General features: G+C 64.0%; 1 protein-coding gene across 3 annotated transcripts; it reads left to right on the top strand.

Annotated features, from left to right (window-relative positions):
* The first annotated feature begins 226 nt into the window (after nucleotides 1-226).
* LAMC3 (laminin subunit gamma 3) lies at nucleotides 227-19,106 on the top strand. 3 transcript variants are annotated; one of them, XM_066980950.1, is made up of 28 exons: nucleotides 228-664; nucleotides 4,693-4,997; nucleotides 5,169-5,299; nucleotides 6,149-6,315; nucleotides 6,650-6,838; nucleotides 7,282-7,399; nucleotides 7,478-7,576; nucleotides 7,871-8,007; nucleotides 9,480-9,596; nucleotides 9,846-10,044; nucleotides 10,249-10,361; nucleotides 10,560-10,778; nucleotides 12,028-12,216; nucleotides 12,294-12,539; nucleotides 12,861-13,014; nucleotides 13,107-13,249; nucleotides 13,331-13,509; nucleotides 13,589-13,727; nucleotides 13,842-14,140; nucleotides 14,277-14,353; nucleotides 14,563-14,697; nucleotides 14,870-15,014; nucleotides 15,136-15,297; nucleotides 15,585-15,687; nucleotides 15,795-15,994; nucleotides 16,078-16,224; nucleotides 16,401-16,500; nucleotides 16,965-19,106. In XM_066980950.1, exons 1-28 carry the CDS (start codon nucleotides 292-294, stop codon nucleotides 17,213-17,215), a joined length of 4,836 nt encoding a protein of 1,611 aa, XP_066837051.1. In that variant the 5' UTR covers nucleotides 228-291; the 3' UTR covers nucleotides 17,216-19,106. The 3 variants fall into 3 exon arrangements, with proteins under 3 accessions (XP_066837052.1, XP_066837051.1, XP_066837050.1); XM_066980949.1 differs by having other exon boundaries at nucleotides 231-664; nucleotides 13,935-14,140; XM_066980951.1 differs by lacking the exon at nucleotides 15,136-15,297 and having other exon boundaries at nucleotides 227-664.
* Nucleotides 19,107-19,454: the final 348 nt, after the last annotated feature.

The raw sequence follows: 19,454 nt of genomic DNA, 5'->3' as shown, positions 1-19,454 counted from the left end.
ATGATGGGGCCGGGATGCCCCAGCCAGGGGGGGTCCTGACCTGCCCAGCCCCACGGCCTGGGGACCAGGGTGGCCTGGGCGGGGGGGGGGAAGCTCCAACCCTGCAGCCCAGCGTCGCACGCAAAGCTTTTGACATTCCCAGCAGCTTCCACAAGATGGACCTCGGAGCGAGAGGAGGTGCCGGGCGGGGGGGGGCATGTCCCATCCCTTCCCATCCCATTTTGTCCCATCCCTCCTGCTCCCACCGTGCCAGCCGGAGGAGGCTCAGCGTCCTGCGAGGCGAGCCGCGGCATGGCACAACCCGGGGGGCTCTGCCTGCTGGCCCTGCTGGGGCTGGGGTTTGGGGCGGGGGGCTCACCAGCCTGCCAAGACCCCCGGGGCAAGCCCCGTCGCTGCATGCCCGTTTTTGAGAACGCCGCCTTCGGCCGCGCCGCCCGAGCCACCAACACGTGCGGCTCGCCCCCCGAGGACTACTGCCTGCAGATGGGCGCCCGCGACGCCAGCCAGCTCTGCCAGCGCTGCGACGCCGCCGACCCCCGGCTGCACCACAACGCCTCCCTCCTCACCGACTTCCACAGCCAGGAGGAGAGCACCTGGTGGCAGAGCCAGTCCATGGCCTTCGGCATCCAGCACCCCAACTCCGTCAACATCACGCTCCGCCTGGGTAGGCGAGGGAAGCGGAGCGCGCGGGGCGGGGGGTGCTGAGCCCCCGGGTGCTGCGGGGTGGGAGCTGGGTGGGAGCTGGTGGTGCTCCGGCAGCCCGGTGCTGGTTTGGGGTGGGAGGTGGGATGGGCCGCACCCCCCAATATTTTCGGGGTGCGAGGAGGGAGATGCTCTTTAAGTGCTGCTGATGGATCGTTGGGAGGACGTGGGGAGGGTCTGCCCCATCCCGCAGCCCAGCCCCGGTCCCTTACAAGGGGCAGAAGCTGGTGGCCGTGCCTGTGTGCTGCTCCCCACCCAGCCATGCCTGGCCATACACTCCCCTGTTCCTCTTCATAAAGATCATGCATGTTTGTGGAGCAGGGGGCAGGCAGGTCCCCGTGCCCCCGCCACCCACCTCGGAGCCTCGTATGCTTTGGGTAAGCGCTGGGGGTGCGAAGCCCGTTCCCCACCATCCCTGCACAGTGCTGAGGATGCCCCATATATTTTGGGGAGGTCACAGCTCTGCAAACACCACGCAGCCCCGGCAGGTTTTCCCAGCTGAGATCTGACCCTCTGTTTTAAACAGTGGGCAAGCCGCACGTTCAGAGGGTGCGTAAAGCCTATGGGATCATGCCTGGCATTTTAAAAAGTTTTTTCCTTTTTTTTTTTTTTTTTTCCTCCCTACATTTCGCTGCCATCTAAACTATCTTGGCTACCGGCCAGCGCTGTAAAATCTTCATTCTCTGCTGTCTCCTGCCATCTGCATGCTGAAGGGGGGTAGCGAGGGGCTGCAGCAGGAGCGGCACAAGCAAGGAACGGGGCCGGCCGAGCGCTGCGTGGGGCCGGGTGGCGGCGGCGGGTCGGTCTGTGCCCTGCGGGGACGCGGAGCTGCCCAGCTGGGTGGAGGTCACCACGTTCCCAGCCCCCTGTGAGCGGGCAGACATCTGGTCCGTGTCCCAGGCTGGGCCGGGCTCCCCACCGTGTGTGAGAAGTGAAGCTGGAGGAGCCGGTCCTGCTCCTGCACACCCTGTAGGAGGGGACATGCCGGCTCCTCTCCCACCTAGCACAGGCTCAGGTCACCCTAAAATCAGGTATAGGTGATCCGAATGCAGCCAGCACTGCTGAGCAAGGCCCCGGTAGCCATCCCCAGGACGGCCAGGTGATCTTGCAGCCGCTGGTCCTGGCTCAGCACCCCAAAGTATGTGGGCTCCCGGCGCGTTGTGTGCCCCAGACTCCGAGCACAGGGCTCGCTTTCCAGCCTCTGCCTTCCCTCTGACTCTTCCCAGCCCCTCTGGGGGCTGGCGGTGCCCTGGCGCACCCTGTGCTTGTGTTCCCCATGGAGCTTTGTGTGGCCCCATATGAGGCCCTAATGCTGCACCGAGCTTGTCTTCAGCCCCGGTCCCTGCATCCCTCCCTGATCCAGCGCACCCTCTGCAAACGGACCTGGTGCTCCTTCTCCCTGTATGCCTCGTATATCTTGCTGTGCTAAAAAGTGCCATTTCTGTGCCCAGCACATTGCTGTCTGACCTTTCCCAGTGCTGCTGGGCCCTGTTCTTGTCCCATCTGCAGATGATTTTATCGCTGTTTTAATGCTTTCACTTGGGTTATGGAGGAAAAACCCAACCAGCCGTGCTGAGCCCAGCCCCAAAGCCCCTGGGACACAGCCCTGGACACGTCCTCGCACCCGTGCCAACTGTGACCCACGTGGCATGTCCCCAGCAGCGCGTTTGTCCCACTCCGATGTGGCCAGACACCTTGTAGGGCCCCCAGCACGGTTACCTGGGGAGCTTATTAAACAGGGTTTCGAATGAATTGGACAAGACGTGTGTTTACCTGTAGGCTGTTGATTGGCATTAATTAGATTATCCTCCCTTAAATCTCGCTTCTCTGCAAGGCTTCAGCTGTGCCGTTACGGTGCACAGGCCTCGGAGCAGATCAATAACCTCAAGCGCCTGTGGCTGTTGCGTTTCCCCTGCCAGGCAGCAGGGAGGAACCCAAAATATCCGCAGGCTTGCGAAGGCAAAAGGCACCGGAGCGCCTCGAGTGGCTCCTCGGCAGCTCCCCAAGTGCGAACGTCGGATGTAGGTGTGCCTGGGGTAGGGAGCATCTTCGTGTCTGTGGTCCTGACGCTGATTTTCCTACGGGGTCTGAACCTACGATGGGCTCCTGGGGCTGGGGCTGGGGGCTGGAGGTGTCTGGGCACATGCGGGGACGTGGCTGTCCCCCGTGCTCCTCTCCAAGCTCTCCCACCCCCAGACCCCAGCGTTTTCCCAGCTGCAGTTTCACCCCCCGGGGAGGCGAGCGACCACTTTGCTTGGAGGTAACACAACCATAAGAGGAACACGGGTGTCCTGGTGCCCCTGTCCCCTCTCAGCCACCTGCGTGCCCACCCATGTCCCCATCTCGCGGCGTCCCCATCCCACGGCGTGCCTGGCTCTGGGCCGTGCCAAACCTTCCCGAGCAGGAAAGTGACATCCAGCCTGCGGTCACGGGCTGTGTTCGGGATTTCTTGGGAGGAAGCGAACGCAATTTGGCTGGTTTAAGGGACTGTCTGGAGAAAGCACGCGTTTAGTCAGGACAACTGCAGTGAGCTTTCTCCGCCCGAGCTCCAGACCCCGAGCTGGCCCCCCTGGCCCTCCCGTCCCCCTCCCTGCAGCGGGGCCGCCTGGGGCAGGGGCTGTTTATTGACACAGCTCCCAGCTCCGGCCCTCTCCCAGAGGAAAGTGCTCGGTGAAGCGACTGCCCCGACCCCTCTGTTTTGGTAGGCGTCCCCCGGGGCCGCGCTGTCTGGGAACCGGCGCCCGCTGGGGCTCCCCGCGGGGTCTGGGGCAGGGGGCACCCCACGAGCATCAGCGAGGCCAGGGCCTGGTGGGTTTGGGGAGAGGTGCAGGGGAGCACAGAGACAATGGGGCAGCCCGGCCGTGCTGCTACAGCCCCTTCCCAGCCGTGATCACCTCCCTTTAATCCCACGTCCCCCCGCATCCCTGATGGGAGGCAGCTGCTTTCCCCAGCGCCGGTAGCCGGGCTGGCTTGGCTCCCCCACAGCAAAATCGCGGTACATATGCGACAGTATTCATATGGGCCCAATTAAAGGCTTGTTTTCCTAGTCCCGGAATAACCCCTCTAACATTCCCAACTCATTATCTTTTCAAATAAAGCCAAAACCTCGCAGCTAATTGTTTTGCGCTGTCAGGAGCGGCGCTGTTATGGAGCAATCCAGTCTTTGAGCCGCTCCTTCATCTCTGGCAATTAAACGGTTCTGAAGTTCGCTTTGGTATATTTTCCCCTCCTTTTTGGTAATTCTTTCAAGTGATTTCAGAGCTGTGCTGGCCACTCTGGGGACTGGCATCCTCTGTTTGTCTTCAGCCCAGCAAAGCCAGCAGCAGTGCCAGACCCCAGCGTGCAGCTCTCTGGAGAGGGACCGGCCTTGACCCTCTCCGCCTCTCCATCCTGTCCCCAGCTCAGCTCTGGAGATGCTGACGAGTGCCAGGGGCCTGATTCTTCCCATCCAGCTGCTGGGCAGACCTGGCTTTGCACCATCTCCTGGCCCGTGCAAACCGCCTGGTGCCTCCATGCAATGACCGGGAGGCTGCAGGGGGGGCAAGAGGCGATTTGGGGTGGGCAGGATCAGGGCTGCATGGAGCAGAAGCTGGTTAAGGGCAGCTGGGCAGGAGGAAAGCAAATTCTGCGTGGCACAGAGCCGTCGCTGCCAGCTGAGCAGTCACTTTCTGCTGCATGGTGCAGCTCTTTGTGCCTCCGGAGATGCAGATCGGGAGGAAATGGGTGGGTTTCAGGTGGAAGCAGCGATTTTAGGGGATGTGAGCTGGGGATGTGCTTGCTGGGACCGGCACCATGGGGCTGTGCAGCCCCCCTGGGTGCTCCCCTATCACTGCAGTGAGGAGAGGGGCACAGCGCCTGGCCTGGGTGGCAGAGCAGGGTGATGCCAGCGGCCACGTGGGATGGGGTGCTGGGATGATTTTGCCCCTGTTCCTGGAGACCTTTGTGCCAATGGGGCAGGAGATGGTGACGGTGCGGGGGGTCTGTCCCCAGGCAAGGCCTACGAGATCACCTACGTGCGGCTCAAGTTCCACACCAGTCGCCCCGAGAGCTTCGCCATCTACAAGCGCAGCCGCGCCGACGGGCCCTGGGTGCCCTTCCAGTACTACAGCGCGTCCTGCCACAAGACCTACGGCAAGCAGCCCAGGCACTACCTGAGGCCGGGCGAGGACGAGCAGGTGGCCTTCTGCACCGACGAATTCAGCGACATCTCCCCCCTGAGCGGGGGCAACGTGGCCTTCTCCACCCTCGAGGGCCGGCCCAGCGCCTACAATTTTGACGGGAGCCCCGCGCTGCAGGTGCTGGGGGGGGTGGGAGAGGGGTGGGTGCACGGTCACCGGGGCTTGGGGGGGAGCACCCGTGTTGTCCTGAGCCCCCCGGTCAGGATGGGTGCAGGATGTGCCCTGGTTGGGGTGGGGAGCTGGTAGCCCCGACCCTTCTCCAAGACGCCTTCCCCATGTCCCCTGCAGGAGTGGGTGACCGTCACCGACCTGCTCATCTCCCTGAACCGCCTCAATACTTTTGGGGACGACATCTTCAAGGACCCCAAGGTGCTGCAGTCGTACTACTACGCCATCTCCGACTTCTCCGTTGGCGGCAGGTGAGAGGCGGCCGGGCGGAACAGGACAAGGCCGCAGGGTTGGAAACTGTCCTGGGAGCACGCGTGGGGCTTGTGGCGGCTGCTCCCCAGCTCAGGCTTGTTTAATTGCATTATCGGGGCGAACTATTCAGATGTGAATACAGATTCTCCATCTGTAAACTGGAGCTGGCAGCGCAGCGCTGAAGTGGGGAGCCCTTTGAGCTGCACAGGGAGACCTTCCCCTCTAAGCCCTCTCCATTTGCCACCAGTTCTATTTGCTTTCCCCTCACCCAGCCCCACAACTTTTAACGTCACAGGGGCTCCACGTGTGGCTCTGCTTGGTCCCTGGATACAGGGGAGGAAAGGTCCCAAGGCACGGATGGGTGCTGGTGGGGTCAGCACAGCTGCAGCCCCAGGAGCTGAAGCAGCCACCGGTGGGCTTGGGCAGCTGATGTGGGACAGAGACATCGGCAGCGCCCGCTCGGTGCTGTGCTGTGAGCGCCCTTCCCTGGGCAGGGAGTTAGGAAAGGGGCCGTCAGACACCGCGCTCCACCCCGGTGAGAGGTGAGAGCCGCCCGCCCCCAGGCAGCGGGGCCAGGGATGCTCCCAGCTGGCCGGGAGCCCTCTTTGCTTTCTGACCCTCCTGGGCTCCAGCAGCTGGAGCTGGTTAGCATTCCGCGTGGGCCACCCTCAGCGTGTGACCTCCCAGCCGGCCGGGGCCGGCAGCGCCTCGGGGACAAGGCGGGCGGCCTCGGTGCTAGCACAGCCCGAGCTGCCACTGCCCCACGGCCACAGCGGCGTGGCCACCATCCCACTGCAGCCCCTACTGGTGCTCAGAGCACCTCGTCCCCACACCGGGGTCCCTCGCAGGTGCAAATGCAACGGCCACGCCAGCGAATGCGCGCCGGACGAGACGGGACGGCTGGCGTGCGTGTGCCAGCACAACACGGCCGGCACCGACTGCGAGCGCTGCCAGCCCTTCTACCAGGACCGGCCCTGGGCTCGCGGCACCGCCGAGGCAGCCAACGAGTGTCTCCGTGAGTGGCACCGGGGGCTGTGCACGGTCACGGTGTGCAGCGAGGGAAGGAAGTGCCTGCATTATTTTGCAAGGCTGCTCCAACCAGGGAGGGAGGATTTGTACCACAGGGCCCCCATTCACAGCATTGCCCAAGGACCCTGCAGCATTTCTTCACCCCACGAGTGCAGCTGTCTGCCCCGTGCATGGTCCCATACCCACCTTTTAGCACCATCAATAGCTCGTGCTGCTGAGCCGAGCATCCCCTCCGCCCCAACCCAGCCCCAGGGCTCATCCCCATGGCCCCCCCGGGGGGCCCAGCCACCGCCGACCACCCCTCCTGCCTCTCCCCCCAGCCTGCAACTGCAGCGGCCGCTCGGAGGAGTGCTTCTACGACCCGGAGCTGTACCGCCGCAGCGGGCACGGGGGCCACTGCCGCCACTGCCGCGACAACACGGCCGGGCCCCGCTGCGAGCGCTGCCGGCAGAACCACTACCGCTGGGAGCCTCGGGCCGCCTGCCAGCCCTGCCACTGCCACCCCGCAGGTGTGTGGGGCCCCGCCGGGCACAGAGACGCCGCTGTGTACGGGGAATGTGTGGGAGGGAAGGGTTTGGCCAGTGCTACCCAGCCTGGGGATGTCCTGTTGTGCTTGTCCCAGTGCCGTTGTACTGCTGGGTTTTGCCAGGCTCAGCTCAGGGATGGGGTGGGACTCTGGAAAGGCTCAGGCAGGGGTTTATGCCCCGAGGAGTCAATGTGGCCATCATTCCCCATCTGCCCACTGCCCTGCAGGGATTTGTGCAGCTTCCAGATCATACAAACCTGATTCCCCACACCCCCATCACCCCAAGAGGGTAGATCCGCCCTACCCAGGGCAGGCTCCTCACCATAGCATGCATCACCGAGCCTGGCCTCGGGAGTGAGGTCCCCCTGTCACCCCCTTGGGTCTCCCCCAATCTGGGGATCACTCAGGCTGGCCGGGTCCCCGCAGGCTCCCTGCGGCCCCAGTGTGACAGCTCGGGGACCTGCGCCTGCAAAGCCAACGTGACAGGCTGGAAGTGCGAGCGCTGCAAGGACGGCTATCACAGCCTGAGCGAAGGCGGCTGCAGGTGAGGGGGAGCCCGGCCGAGGTGGGGGCACGGGATGGGATCGGGGATCGTCTCACGCCTTCGTCTCGCCCCGTCCAGACCCTGCGCCTGTGACCCTGCCGGCAGCGTGGGCACCTGCGACCCCAACACCGGACACTGCACCTGCAAGGAGAGGGTGGAGGGGCACCTCTGCAACAGGTCAGCTCCGTGGTACCGGGACGGGGATGGGACCGCGGCCCCTTTCTAGGTTGGGTTCAGTTCAGGGCAGGAATCTTTGCTGCTGTTGGGCATCGCTGCTTCCCCAGCCCTTAAACACAGCCCCTTGTGGATGGGGTTGCAGTGGAAATCGTGTGGGGTCGCTCCTTATGGAGGCTGGTGAGGCTGGGGGCTGCATCCCTCTGGACTGGTGGGATTGGGCTGACTTGGAGCTGCCACCACTGTGGCGCCACTGTGGTCCCCTGGTCCTGCCATATGTTTCGTCCCCGTATCTAGGTGCCAGCCTGGATGGTTTAACCTGCAGCCCCACAACCCCGCCGGCTGCACCAGCTGCTTCTGCTACGGCCACTCCGCCGTCTGCACGGCAGCGACCAGCTACGAGGTGACCCATGTGCGCTCAGACTTCAGCCGAGGTACCGACAGCCTGGCCCCAGGCAAAAACCAGGGGGCACGGCCACAGGAACGTGGGCCAGGAAACTCGGGATGTTGAGAAACCCTGGGGCTGAGCACCCCCCCTCTGGGGCTGGGCACCCTGCTTGGCTTAACGGTGGTGATGGTCAGAGGGGAATTTTTCTGTCTTGCTGTTTGGCTGTTAGATCTCTGTTTTTGCCCCAGCTCCACAGGGACAGGCTCTTCCTGGCTCCCCAGGGCATCTCTCCATCCCGTTGTGCTCCTGGGGCTGTGCGTGGCTCGGGGAGTGCTGCGAGGCTGGGCACGACTTCTTTGGCACGCTACAGGCGCACTTTAAAAAAAACTAAAAACGAGTCAGAAAGATAAAAGCTAAAAGGACAGAACCCGGTGGGAACTTTTTCCCCTTACCCTCTCCTCTCCCCGCCTGTGGCTGGGATGGAGCAGGGGGGCGATTTTCCCACCGGCAGCCAGGGCTGTGCGTGGCTGCCGGAGCTGCGTGCGTGCGGGATGCTCGGGGAAACCCTGCCATCTGCCGCGCAGCACGACGCGTGCAGCACGGGCACGCCTCGGCACCGGCACCGTACGGGCACCTGCCGTGGGGCCGGGCACCTGCTGTGGGGTGCTTCACCCGCACCCCAGTGGTGTGGGGCCAGCGAGCAGGCAGGGGTGAACAGCTCTGGCGAGCCTTTATCCCGTCTGCGTTTAAGCCCCACTGCCAATTGCTGTCCTGCTGTCTTGCACAGCCTTGAAAAGAAGCCAGGCTTTATGCCGCGTCTTCCCCGCTTCCTTCCTGCAGCAGTCTCGCCAGCCTCGGGCTGCTCGTTTAGGGACAGATTTTTCCAAAGCCTGGGGCCAGGCTGCAGGGCTCGGCGCTGCCGGGTGGCAGCGATTCGTGCTCCCGCAGCCCCCTTCCCCCAAATGCCCCCAAATCTGCAGCTGAGCCAGATCAGCCTGAGGTTTCCTGTGCTGTGTGAAGGGGCCAGCAGCCCAAACAGGGGTGATTTGATAATCCAGGGCAGCCCGCTTGATATCCGGGGGGAAAACGTCCAAGTGTTTGTCCTGGGGGGTGCCAGAAATAAATAACTGCCGGGAGCGGGGGAGAGTTTAACCCATTTCCGAAGGAAACCAACGTAATGCAATTACGCCCGCCTTGCTGCGCTTCCTGCGTTCTCCAGCCCACGGTAACTTCAGAACTGCAGCACAGGCAGGGGGGCAAAAGTTTAAAGATAACAATTTCCTCCGAATCTAAGAAAACAAACAGATGGGGAGGAGACAGCGAGGGCCACCGTGAGAGCACAGAGCCCGAGCGGAGCAGGGTGGTGCAAAGCGCTAGCTCCTTACAAGACCCTGGGGGAGGCTCAGGGGCAGGGATGGAGCCCCAAAAAGCAGCACCCTGGGGTGCTGGGCACACGGAGCGGGGGGGGGGTTCACTGCTCCCCTTTACCCCCGCACCATCACTGTGCTCTTCCTGCAGGGCTGGAGGGCTGGGCTGCAGCTGCGGTGGGTGCCGTGGCCGTGCCTCTGCGCTGGGCTGATGGGGAGGTGAGCACCGAGTGGGACGGAGAGGAGCCGCTGGATTTTCTTGCACCAGGTACGTGCTGGGCTCCTGGGGTCCTGCTCTGCTGCTGGCCCCCCCGGTGCTCTCGTGAGACAACCCATTGCTAACCTGGGTGGTTTGGAGCTGGCCCTGCTGCAGGAGGGTGGCCACAAGCTTTACCCCCGATGCTGGTGGGAACAGAACCATGCCAGGGGTTCCTGTCCTGTTCCCACCTGGCATCATCGGTACATCCACATGGGTACATCCACGCCCTTCAGACTTTCCTCCTCTCTCCCCTTGCAGAGAAGTTTCTGCAGAACCAGCATCTCAGTTACGGGCAGCCCCTGACCCTGCTGCTGGGAGCAGAGGGGAACGGGACCGGGACAGAGAGCAGGGTGCCCCTGCTCCGCGTCCAGCTGGTGCTGGAGGGTGAGGGGATGGAGGTCACCATCCCCGGCAGCGAGAGCCAGCCACGGGATGGAAAGCAGGCTGTCACCTTCAGGTACCTGTCGTGGTGCTCTGGGGATTCTCGGGTGACTGGGGACACTCGGGGATCTTGTCAGGGCTACCTTGTGCTGGGGGTTCAGCTCCGCTCCCAGGCCCCCTGGGGATTTCACTGTGTGCCCCATCAGTGGGGGAGCTGAGCCGTCCTGCGGTGGGAAGCTGTCCCTCTGGCTGTCCTTCCTCCCACGCTCCTCTCCAACAGGCTGCACGAGGCCGAGGAGGGCACGGAGCCTTCGCTGTCAGCCTTCAGCTTCCAGCGCCTGCTCTCCAACCTGAGCGCCCTCCGCCTCCGCGTGAGCCATGGCCCCGGGCCAGGTGGGTGGCTCCGCGCGGTGTCCCGTGGGGACCAAGCTGGGGCTGGGGATAGCAGAACGGCAGTGAAACAGGGACAAGAGGCACCCGCAGGGGTATTTTGGGGTCTCCCATGGCTGTCTGGAGCATTTCTATGCAGGATGGAGAGATAGGGCCGGGGACAGTGCTGTCCCAGCCTCACGCCGCTGTCCCCTCTCGCAGGCAGGCTGGTGCTGAGCGAGGTCCGGCTCACATCGGCTCGCCTCGGGTCGGGTGTGCAGGCGGGCTGGGTGGAGGAGTGCGCGTGTCCCCCGGGCTACACCGGTCAGTTCTGCCAGTCCTGCGCTTCCGGCTTCAAGCGGGACGTCCCCTTCGGTGGCCCCTTCGTCGCCTGCGTGCCCTGCGCCTGCAACCAGCACGGGGACTGCGAGCCCCACTCAGGTGCGCACCCCCAGCCCCTCCGCTCACCAAAGCGTGACATGCACGGGTAACAAATCCTTGTCTTTGCTTATTCTGAGGGATGCTGGAAACCATCCTGGAGGTCGCAATGCCCGGAACTCGCAAGCTGAATTGCTCTCCTGCCAGCAAAGTGGATGGCTTTGGTCAGGGAAGGGGAGGATTGCCCTGGAGCTGGAGGTGGCCACACGAATCTGGCACCAGCCCCACTGCACGGCACCCATGGCCTCATGGCCCTGCTGGCCATCAACCCTGGGGAAAAGCAGATCAGAGGCTCATGAGATGCTGCCCTGCTGCCTGTCCATCCCTGCAGGAAGCAGCAACTGAGATCGGTGCTGGGAAGAGCTTGGGAAGGAGATGTTTGGTACCCGGACAGGGCCCCTGGCCCGGGCGCCCTCGCTGGCAGGCTCGCTGCGGAAAGGAACAACAATAGTTCATGGCTGGGATGGGAAGGGCTGGAAGAGGCGTTTTCCTCAGCAAGTGCCTCTGCCCTGCCAGTGGAAACACAGCAGCGGGGCTGCAAATTCATCCCTCCTCTTGCCGAGCTGGGGCTGGCACCACAGGCTGTGCAGTGCCTGGGGACAGGGGCCAAACCTTTGATGTCCCAGCCCTCGCGCTGCCAGCCCGAGCCAGCCTCCACACTTCCCTTTGCTGTTTTTTCCACTCCTTTCTGCCACCCACTTTTCCTTTCTTTTCCTTTGCCCGGCTCCACCCAAATGTGGGGAAAATGGAGAAATGCCCATTCCCACCACCCGCCTGGTACAACCCGACTCCTCCGGCTCCTCTTCTCCCTCTTCAGTCAAGCAAAGCAGCTGCTTGGAGGGGGGGGGAGGATCCCTGAGCATCCTTCCTCCTCCTTCTCCTCCTCCTCCTCCCAGCTGACTTCGGATGGCCGTGACTCACCGGCTCGGCTCTCAAGGAGACGCTCGCTCCCTGCTGGGTCGCAGCCGCCTGCTCGTGTTTTCCATGAGAGGGGCCACGCGGGCTGGAAACAGGGCTGCTCGTGGCTGAGAAATGTGGTGTCGATTATTGCAGGCGCCAGCAGACTTGTGCACGGTGGCGGGGCTTTCTGCGCCCGCCTCATCCCCTGCAAATCATCCTCGCCCCGAGCAAGGACTGGGCAGGGAGGGGAAAACGTTAAGAGTTTGGTTGGGAACACGCAATCCCAGTGTGGGCCCTTGCCTGGAGCTGCGCGTCCCTCCCGGCACCCACGGCTCCGTTTTCCTCCTCGCAGGGCAGTGCCGGTGCCTGCACAACACAGAAGGTCCCTCCTGCGAGCGCTGCAGCCCCGGGTTTTATGGCAACCCCTTCGCGGGGCGCTTCGACGACTGCAAGCCCTGCCCGTGCCCCGACCGCTCGCCCTGCACCGAGGTGCCCGGCAGCGGGGAGGTGGTGTGCACCCACTGCCCCCCGGGGCAGAGAGGTGAGCCTGGGGTGGGCCAGGGGGCTGCGGGCAGCCCGGCGTGGCCGGACCCTCCCCATTTTTTCCATCTTCCTTAGGGAAACGCTGTGAGCTGTGCGACGACGGCTTTTTCGGGGACCCCCTGGGGCAGAGGGGCCCCGTGCATCCCTGCGCCCCCTGCCAGTGTCACGGGAACGTGGACCTCAACGCCGTGGGGAACTGCGACACCGAGTCCGGCCGGTGCCTGCGCTGCCTGCACAACACGACGGGCGAGCACTGCCAGGAGTGTCGGACGGGCTTCTACGGGGACGCGCTGGCCCCCAGCCCCGCCGGGAAGTGTGCGCGTACGTACGGCCTGGTACAGCTCCCCCTGTCCCACCCCAGCCAAAACCCTCCCTGCAGGGCAGGCAGAGGGGATGCCCACTGGGCTTAGGGGCTGATCGATGGGCCAGGTTGGTCCCAAAAGCTCAGGAATGGCTTTGTGTCCCCTCTCTCCACTGCCACCCTCCTTCCCCGGAGATATCCTGTTCTGCAGGGGCTTGGCCTCAAAGCCCTGTTTAATGGAGGGACGTGGCCCCCTACAGCACGTGGGGCTCAGCCCCTAGTCCTGCTCTGTCACCCGACAGCCCCATGTCGGGATGTAAGCAGTGTTTTATCTCCTGTAGCTTGCGATTGCAACCCCGACGGCTCAGCCCCGGGGCCGGAGGGCTGCGATCCCAGCACGGGCCAGTGCCGCTGCCTCCCGCACGTGACGGGCAGGACCTGCGGGCTCTGCCAGCCCGGCTACTACGGGCTGCAGCCCACCGTGGGCTGCAAGAGGTGCGTGGGGCACGATAAAAGGGGCAGCACGGGTTCTGCTCCTGCTCCTTGTCTCTGCTGCCTGCTCATTGCCCTCCGCTCCTTGGTGCCAGCTGCGAGTGCCACCCGGCGGGGTCGCGGGACAGCGGGTGCCACGCGCTGACGGGGCAGTGCTCCTGCCAGCCGGGCGTCGCGGGGCTGCGCTGCGACAGATGCGACCACGGCTTCTTTGGATTCTCTGCCAAGGGCTGTCGAGGTAACAGGGATGGGGACGGCGCCTCGGTCCCAAAAACGGGGCTGGCAGCTGCACCGTGACACCTTCCTGCCGCCGTTGCAGCCTGCAACTGCTCCCCGCTGGGTGCCGTCACACCGCAGTGCCACGAGAACAGCACCTGCGTCTGCCGCCCCGGCTTCGTGGGGTACAAGTGCGACCAGTGCCAGGCCAACTTCTTCCCCGACCCGCCGAGCTCCCGCTGCCAGCCGTGCCCCTCCTGCTACGGGCTGGTGAAGGACGGGGTACGGCCCACGCCCTGCCGAGGCGGTGAAGCGCCCCGGCCCCCGCGCTGTGTCACCGTGCCCCCCATCTCGCCCGCAGGCTGACCGGCTGAAGGCGAAGCTGCAGGAGATGGAGGAACGGCTGCAGACCCCAGGCTGCGACGTCCACCCGGGGCAGTCCCTGGTGCTGGGAGATGCGCCTCGGGGAGACGGGCTGCCCGGCAGGCACCTCCTGCAAGGTATGGGGCAGCACTTGCCACCAGCACGGGGGGAGCAGAAAGCCTCATGTCACCCCTACAGGGACGCTGTGTTCCTCGGTGTGCCCAAGAAGGGCTCTTTTCCTCTTTTATTAGAGGGGGTGCTCAGGCTCAGGGCAGCCCCAAAGGCAGGTGGAGATGCCTTATGCACGTCTGCAGGCAACGAGCAGCTCCTTGCACTGCCCGCAGGTGCCCGGGCCGCGCTCTCCGTGCAGGTGGGGCGGCTGGCGGGGGTGCTGAGCGCCGCGCGGGGCCGTCTCAGCAACGCCAGCCAGGCCAGCGGCTGCTCCGACCACGGACACCCCAAGATGTGCGTCCTGCTGTCGGAGATCAGGGCCGTGCTGCAGTCGGCGCAGCGGGAGGTGCTGCACGCTGCCGACACCCTGGCTGCCACGGTGCGGGCTTGGGAGGCTCCAGGGGCTGGTGGCTGTCCTAGGGTGGGACGCCACCGGCACAGGGGGGTGAGAGGGAAAGCCTGGGGTCCCCGTGGGTGTAGCCTCGGGGTCTCACTGCTGTTCCTTGTGTTCGAAGGAGATTCCTCAGGAAATCCCCCCGCAGCCCACCAACTGGAGCCGCCTGGCGCTGGATGCGCGGGCGCTGGCTGAGAGGTACGGTGGCATCGTGCACCGCGGCACTGCCAGCAGGGACAGCCGCAGTGCCGGGAGCTTCCTGCCCTTCCAGCTGGTCCGTGCAAGCCTCACCCTGTCTGATGCCAGCACGCAGAGGCAGAGGAGGCTGCCTGCCCAGCTGGGGGGCGTGGGGTGGCCTCTCTTCCCCAGGGGCCGATCCCAATCTCTGGATGCCCTTGTCCCTGCAGGCACGGGGATGCCGTGGCGCAGGTGGAGGCGATGGTCAGGAGAGCGCTAAATGTGTCCAAAGCCAGCCACGAGCTCCTGCAGAGCCTGCTGGAGGGGAGAGCAGCATGGGAGGCACAGCGCGAGCTGGAGGCCGGGTGAGGGCTGGCAGTGAATGGGGGTGTTTGCAAAGCATAGAGCCCCAGCTCCATGCCGGGGGTGTTTCAGGCCATTTCCCCCATTCTCAGGGCCAGGTCCCAAGCTGCCACCCGTGCCTTCAAAATGCTGCAGGGCCGTGGATGACCATGACATGCCCATATGCCCCCATAGGTACGAGGAAATCCAGCAGGCGCAGGAGGAGCTGGGCACTGGCATGGTGGAGGTGGCAGCGGAGGCCAGAAGGGCTCTTGCCACCATCCAGCAGGCAAACGCAGACATGGCTGAGAAGCTCCTGCAGGTGGCTGCTCCAGGGCAGGTGAGCAGCACCCAGCTCCCAGCAGGGAGCAGCTCAAGGCTCCTGCTTGTATCCCTGCCCGATGCTCCCTCCCAGGCTGGGAGATGCCCTCACGGAGCCGATGGGACCTCTCGCCCCGCAGCGGGCACTGCTGGCACAGGCTGGAGCCCTGGTGCGGGACCTGGGGGCACTGGAGCGGGCGGTGGGCACGCAGGAGCTGTCGGCACAGCAAGCCATCGCGGCATCCCGCACCCTGGCAGCTGGGCTGCGCCGGGACCTGCAGGGGACTCGCGGCTTCACGCAGGTGATTGCTGCTCGCCCGCAGGGGATGTCCCTGTGAAATAAGCCATGGGGACCCGTTGTGCCAGGCGGAGCTGTTGGCACGCAGGGTGCATTCCTCTGCTGCCTCCCACCCGGGGGACGGGGGCTGGTGAGCCTCAGCCCCTCTGTTCCAGCAGTGGGTGTTCTGGGAGACATCACTTGGGCACCCAGATCACCAAGGAGCTGGCCCAGCAAGCAGGAGTGGGCTGGGTCCCATGAAGAGCTGGGTGCAGCTCTTTGTTGCTTCCCCAACCTCAATCCTGTCTCCAGCTGCGGGACCGAGCTGGCTCTGCCCGCAGCCTGGCCACCTCGGCAGTCTCACGAGGAAAGGCTGCGCTCTCCGGCACGGAGTCCCTCCTGGCCAGCTTGGAAGGTAAAAGGCTCCTGCCAGAGCGCCTCTGGTCACAGCCTGGCTCTTGCTGCGCTGGGAGCCCAAGGAGAAAAGAGGCTGGATCGGCGATGGCCGGGGTGTCCCCGCAGGCACGAGGAAGGTGCTGGGGCATCGGAAGGGCCAGGCTGCCCTGAGCAGGAGGACGGCGCTTGTGCGGGACAGGACGATGGTGGAGGCCCAGAAGAAGATCAAACAGGCAGAGAAAATGCTGGGAAACTCCTTGTCTGTCTCCACCACAGCCAGGAGGACAGCTGGGGAGGCCGAGCAAGTCGCTGGGGAGAGCGCTAAGGTCTGAGCAGAGGGATGGGGATACGGGGAGTAGGACCCCTTGGGTGTCCCCAGGTGACTGTCCCCATCTCTGTCCCTTTACAGAGGGCACAGGCTGTGCTGCAGGGCAGCAAGCGGGCTCACAAGCACGCTGTGCAGCTTGCCACACGTGTCAACAAGACCCAGCAGGAGCTCGCCCGGCAGGAGCGTGTGGCTGAGGAGCTCAGGGGAGGCCTGGAGGAAGCAGAGCAGGTGAGCCGGGTCCCCTGGGGCTGGCTGTGTGCTCCTGGCTCCGGCCAAAGCCAGGAGGCAGGTTGTCTGCAGCACAGAGCATCGGGAGCAACAAAGCGTGGGGAATGCCTTGGGACTGTTTCTGGGATCTGGCCGAGGGTTATCAGTGCCCCTGATCTGAGTGTCTGTGTTGCAAGGTGGGGACAGAGGTGAGTGAGATGGCCAAAAGCCTCCAGGAAGCCCGGGGCTCGCTGATGGCGGACATCAAGACCCTGAACGACCTGCTGAGCAGCCTCGGTGAGACCCTGCGGGAGCGGGTTCGGGCCCCCTGCTGGGCTTGGGGTCAGCACTGTCCAGGCTGAGCTGGATGCCCCACGCTGGAGATAGCTCCGGGTTTTGGCAAAGCTTCAGGGGTCGTGTCAGGGAAAGCCCTTGTGCAGAACGAACTGGGGCTTGCTGAGCGTGTGCTCGCACCTGGTGTGGGGACACTGATCTCCCTTGGCATCTCCAGGAGGAGCAAGCGGGGTTAAAGGGTGGAAAGCATCACACACACATAAAGGAAAGATGTGCTCAGGCCCTGCCTGGAGCCACAGACCAATTCTTTTTTAACCAGTGATCACTGGAAGCTGCACTGCCTCCATGCCCTGCTGCACCCATTCCCTCCCACCTGCCTGCTGCCAAGAGTCGTATCCCTTGGAGCAGGACCAGGCCCTCTCCTGCCCAGCTCTTTGCCTCTCATCTGCATCCTTCCCCTTGTCCAGGCGACCTGGAGCAGGGCACGCAGGTGGAGGCAGCGCTGGGAGCAGGGAGGCTGCAGCTGGAGCGGCTGCGGCTGCGCCTGGCCGCGCCGGGAGCCCTGTCCAAGCGGCTCAGCCGGCTGCAGCAGGAGGCAGCACAGCAGCAGGAGAAGATCCAGGCGGTCGAGAGCGACTTGGCCGAGATCCGGGCTGACAAGAAGAACCTGGAGGACATTTTGCGGAGCCTCCCCGAGGGCTGCTCCGAGTGGCAGTGACAGGGCGCTGGCTGCTGCCCTGACACCCCCAGTCACCTCTGTGCCCCCCTGCAATAGGGTCTGGCAGAGCAAAGGACACCCTCACTCACCAGCATCGCTCCCTCCTGCTGCTCTGCATGTTGCCCTCGGTACAATATCACACCCGGGTCCTTACCCACACTGGTTCTGACTCAGCACCCCAAGCGCTCTGTGGCATGACCTTAGCCCCCAGCTCCATCCCTGGCCCAGGGGACAAAGCAGCTATCAGGGACCGATGTGGAGGGGACAGAGCGCTCACATTCTCTGACCAGGCAGCGAATGAAGGACTGTCACAGATCTCCTCCACGCTAGACAACCCTCCATCCCCTCTTCCCCCCTAGGGCAGCATACCAAGGATGTAAAGCCCCAAAGCTGTAACACCCGCTGTCCCTCCTGCCCCAGGAGGAGACGAGAGGCTCTCACACACGTGTTGGAAGCCGGTCCTGCTGCACAGTGCCACGCAGCACGATGCTTGTGTGCTGTGGTCACGGAGGTGCGGAGATGAATCACAACAAACCTGGGCTGGGAGAGGAGCTCCCAGGAGGGCACACAGCTTGCTGGCTTCCCAGGGGCAGGGAGCTTACAGCAGGGAGGGTGAAAGTGGGGCTGAGCAGAAGCAAAGCCGGGCTCTTAACCTGGCAGATGGGGGCATCCTCTGCCTGTCGCATCCTGCTGTTCTCCTGCTCTATGGTGGTTATCGGTGCTGGGCAGGGAGCAGCTGGACACAGCCAGCTCCTGCCGGTGTCACTCCCTCGGGACGGCACAGAGGTCAGTGGCTGTGTTGCCTGTAAAGGAAAGGCATCTGGGTGGTTCACCCTGCCATGCGTGGGCTGCTCAACAGGACTGGGCAGGCAGCGGAGCCGGGTTCAGCCCCCCCCCCCGCACTGGTGGTGCTGGCACAGCAAAGTCACGCCTGTAAGGTCAGAAGCGAGTCCCCAGGCCGGAGCACAGTTCACTTTTTAACTTGCTTTACCTGTGCTCTTCTGCTCACAGTGCTGGAAACCAGGCTTGCTAAAGTCTTGTGTAACGCTATTTGTAAAACTGCTGCCACAGACCTTGGATTCCCCCAGTGCCATCTCCTGCGGGTCCAGGGGTCTGGAAGGGATTTCCCTACCTGAGCAAACCTATCTCCCTCCCACCTCTGCACAAAAGCTGAGTTGGGGTGCCCGAGCTGCAGGAGCGCGGTGGCGGGGGCTCCCCTCCCCACGGCCCGGTGCCAGCTCTGCAAAAGCAAAACCACGCGGCAGCGAGAGCAGCGTGATGCGGCTTGGCCGAGAGGCAGGGAGCCGCAGCCGCTCACCGTCTCCCTGGGAAGACAATTACATGCCACCGATCAACACACAAACTTGCTGCTGTTACAGAAATGTCAAGCCTCTGCCTCGCGCGTGCTGCTGAAAATGCGGTTCATCCCCCCTCCTGCTCTTCCTGGATTTTTTTTTTTTTTTAAGCTGGTGACACCTGCCTAGAGCTGTATCCACTAAAAATTCTTAATATTATACATAGCTGCCCATCCGCCTGAGCGTGAGGCAGCCGGAGGAGCACACGCTGTGCCCGTGCTGCTGCTCCGTGACAGCGCTGGGGGGGCTGCCTGGGGTGCGGGGCGGCCACCTGAGGCTTCCTCCTGAAAACACTTTAACACGGGTCTTTGGAAAAAAAAAAAGCTGCCTGGCTGAGGCTGGAAGGGCACTGAGGGAGCTGTGGGCAGTCTCCCGTGTTAGATTCGGGCCGGGACATGTCAGCGTGGCCGTGTCTCCTGCGGTGTGATAACCGCCTCGTCCTGCTGCTCGTGCTCTGGGGCTCACCGAGCACCGGGTTGCTCCCAGTTGGGCTTTTCACGCCACGGCGCTGCTCCCAAACAGCTTTTTATTTATTTATTTGTTTTTTTTTATACTGTTGGAATAACGCCCCTGGGCCAGAATAACAACCCCCTGGGCTGGAATAACAACCCCCTGGGCCAGAATAACGCCCCCGAAGGCAGAATAACACCCCCTGGGAGCGATAACACCCCCCGACCCCACTGCAGGGCGCTGACAGGGAGCCCTGAGGGGCTTCAGGGGGGCGCCCACCCCCCCCGGGACCGCTGAGGAGCAGCCCCCCGGCAGCCCCCAGGCCACGTCCCGCCCGTCGGGGCCGCAGCCGTCGGCTCCTTTCCCAGCTCGCCGTGTACACCCGCAGCTCCCCGACACCACGGCGACCCCCCCCCCGGGGAACCGGGCTCGCC

Source organism: Anser cygnoides, chromosome 20 (genome assembly GCF_040182565.1).
Source record: "Anser cygnoides isolate HZ-2024a breed goose chromosome 20, Taihu_goose_T2T_genome, whole genome shotgun sequence".
Lineage (NCBI taxonomy): Eukaryota > Metazoa > Chordata > Aves > Anseriformes > Anatidae > Anser > Anser cygnoides.
This window is presented reverse-complemented; position numbering and strand designations above follow the sequence as displayed.

Bases quoted from the DNA above. Each gene is read 5' to 3' on its own strand.
- LAMC3 (XM_066980950.1), top strand. From the start codon at position 292: ATGGCACAACCCGGGGGGCTCTGCCTGCTGGCCCTGCTGGGGCTGGGG. The intron at 13,015-13,106 runs GTGCGTGGGGCA...CCTTGGTGCCAG, and splicing joins CCCACCGTGGGCTGCAAGAG to CTGCGAGTGCCACCCGGCGG. The intron at 16,225-16,400 runs GTGAGCCGGGTC...CTGTGTTGCAAG, and splicing joins GCCTGGAGGAAGCAGAGCAG to GTGGGGACAGAGGTGAGTGA.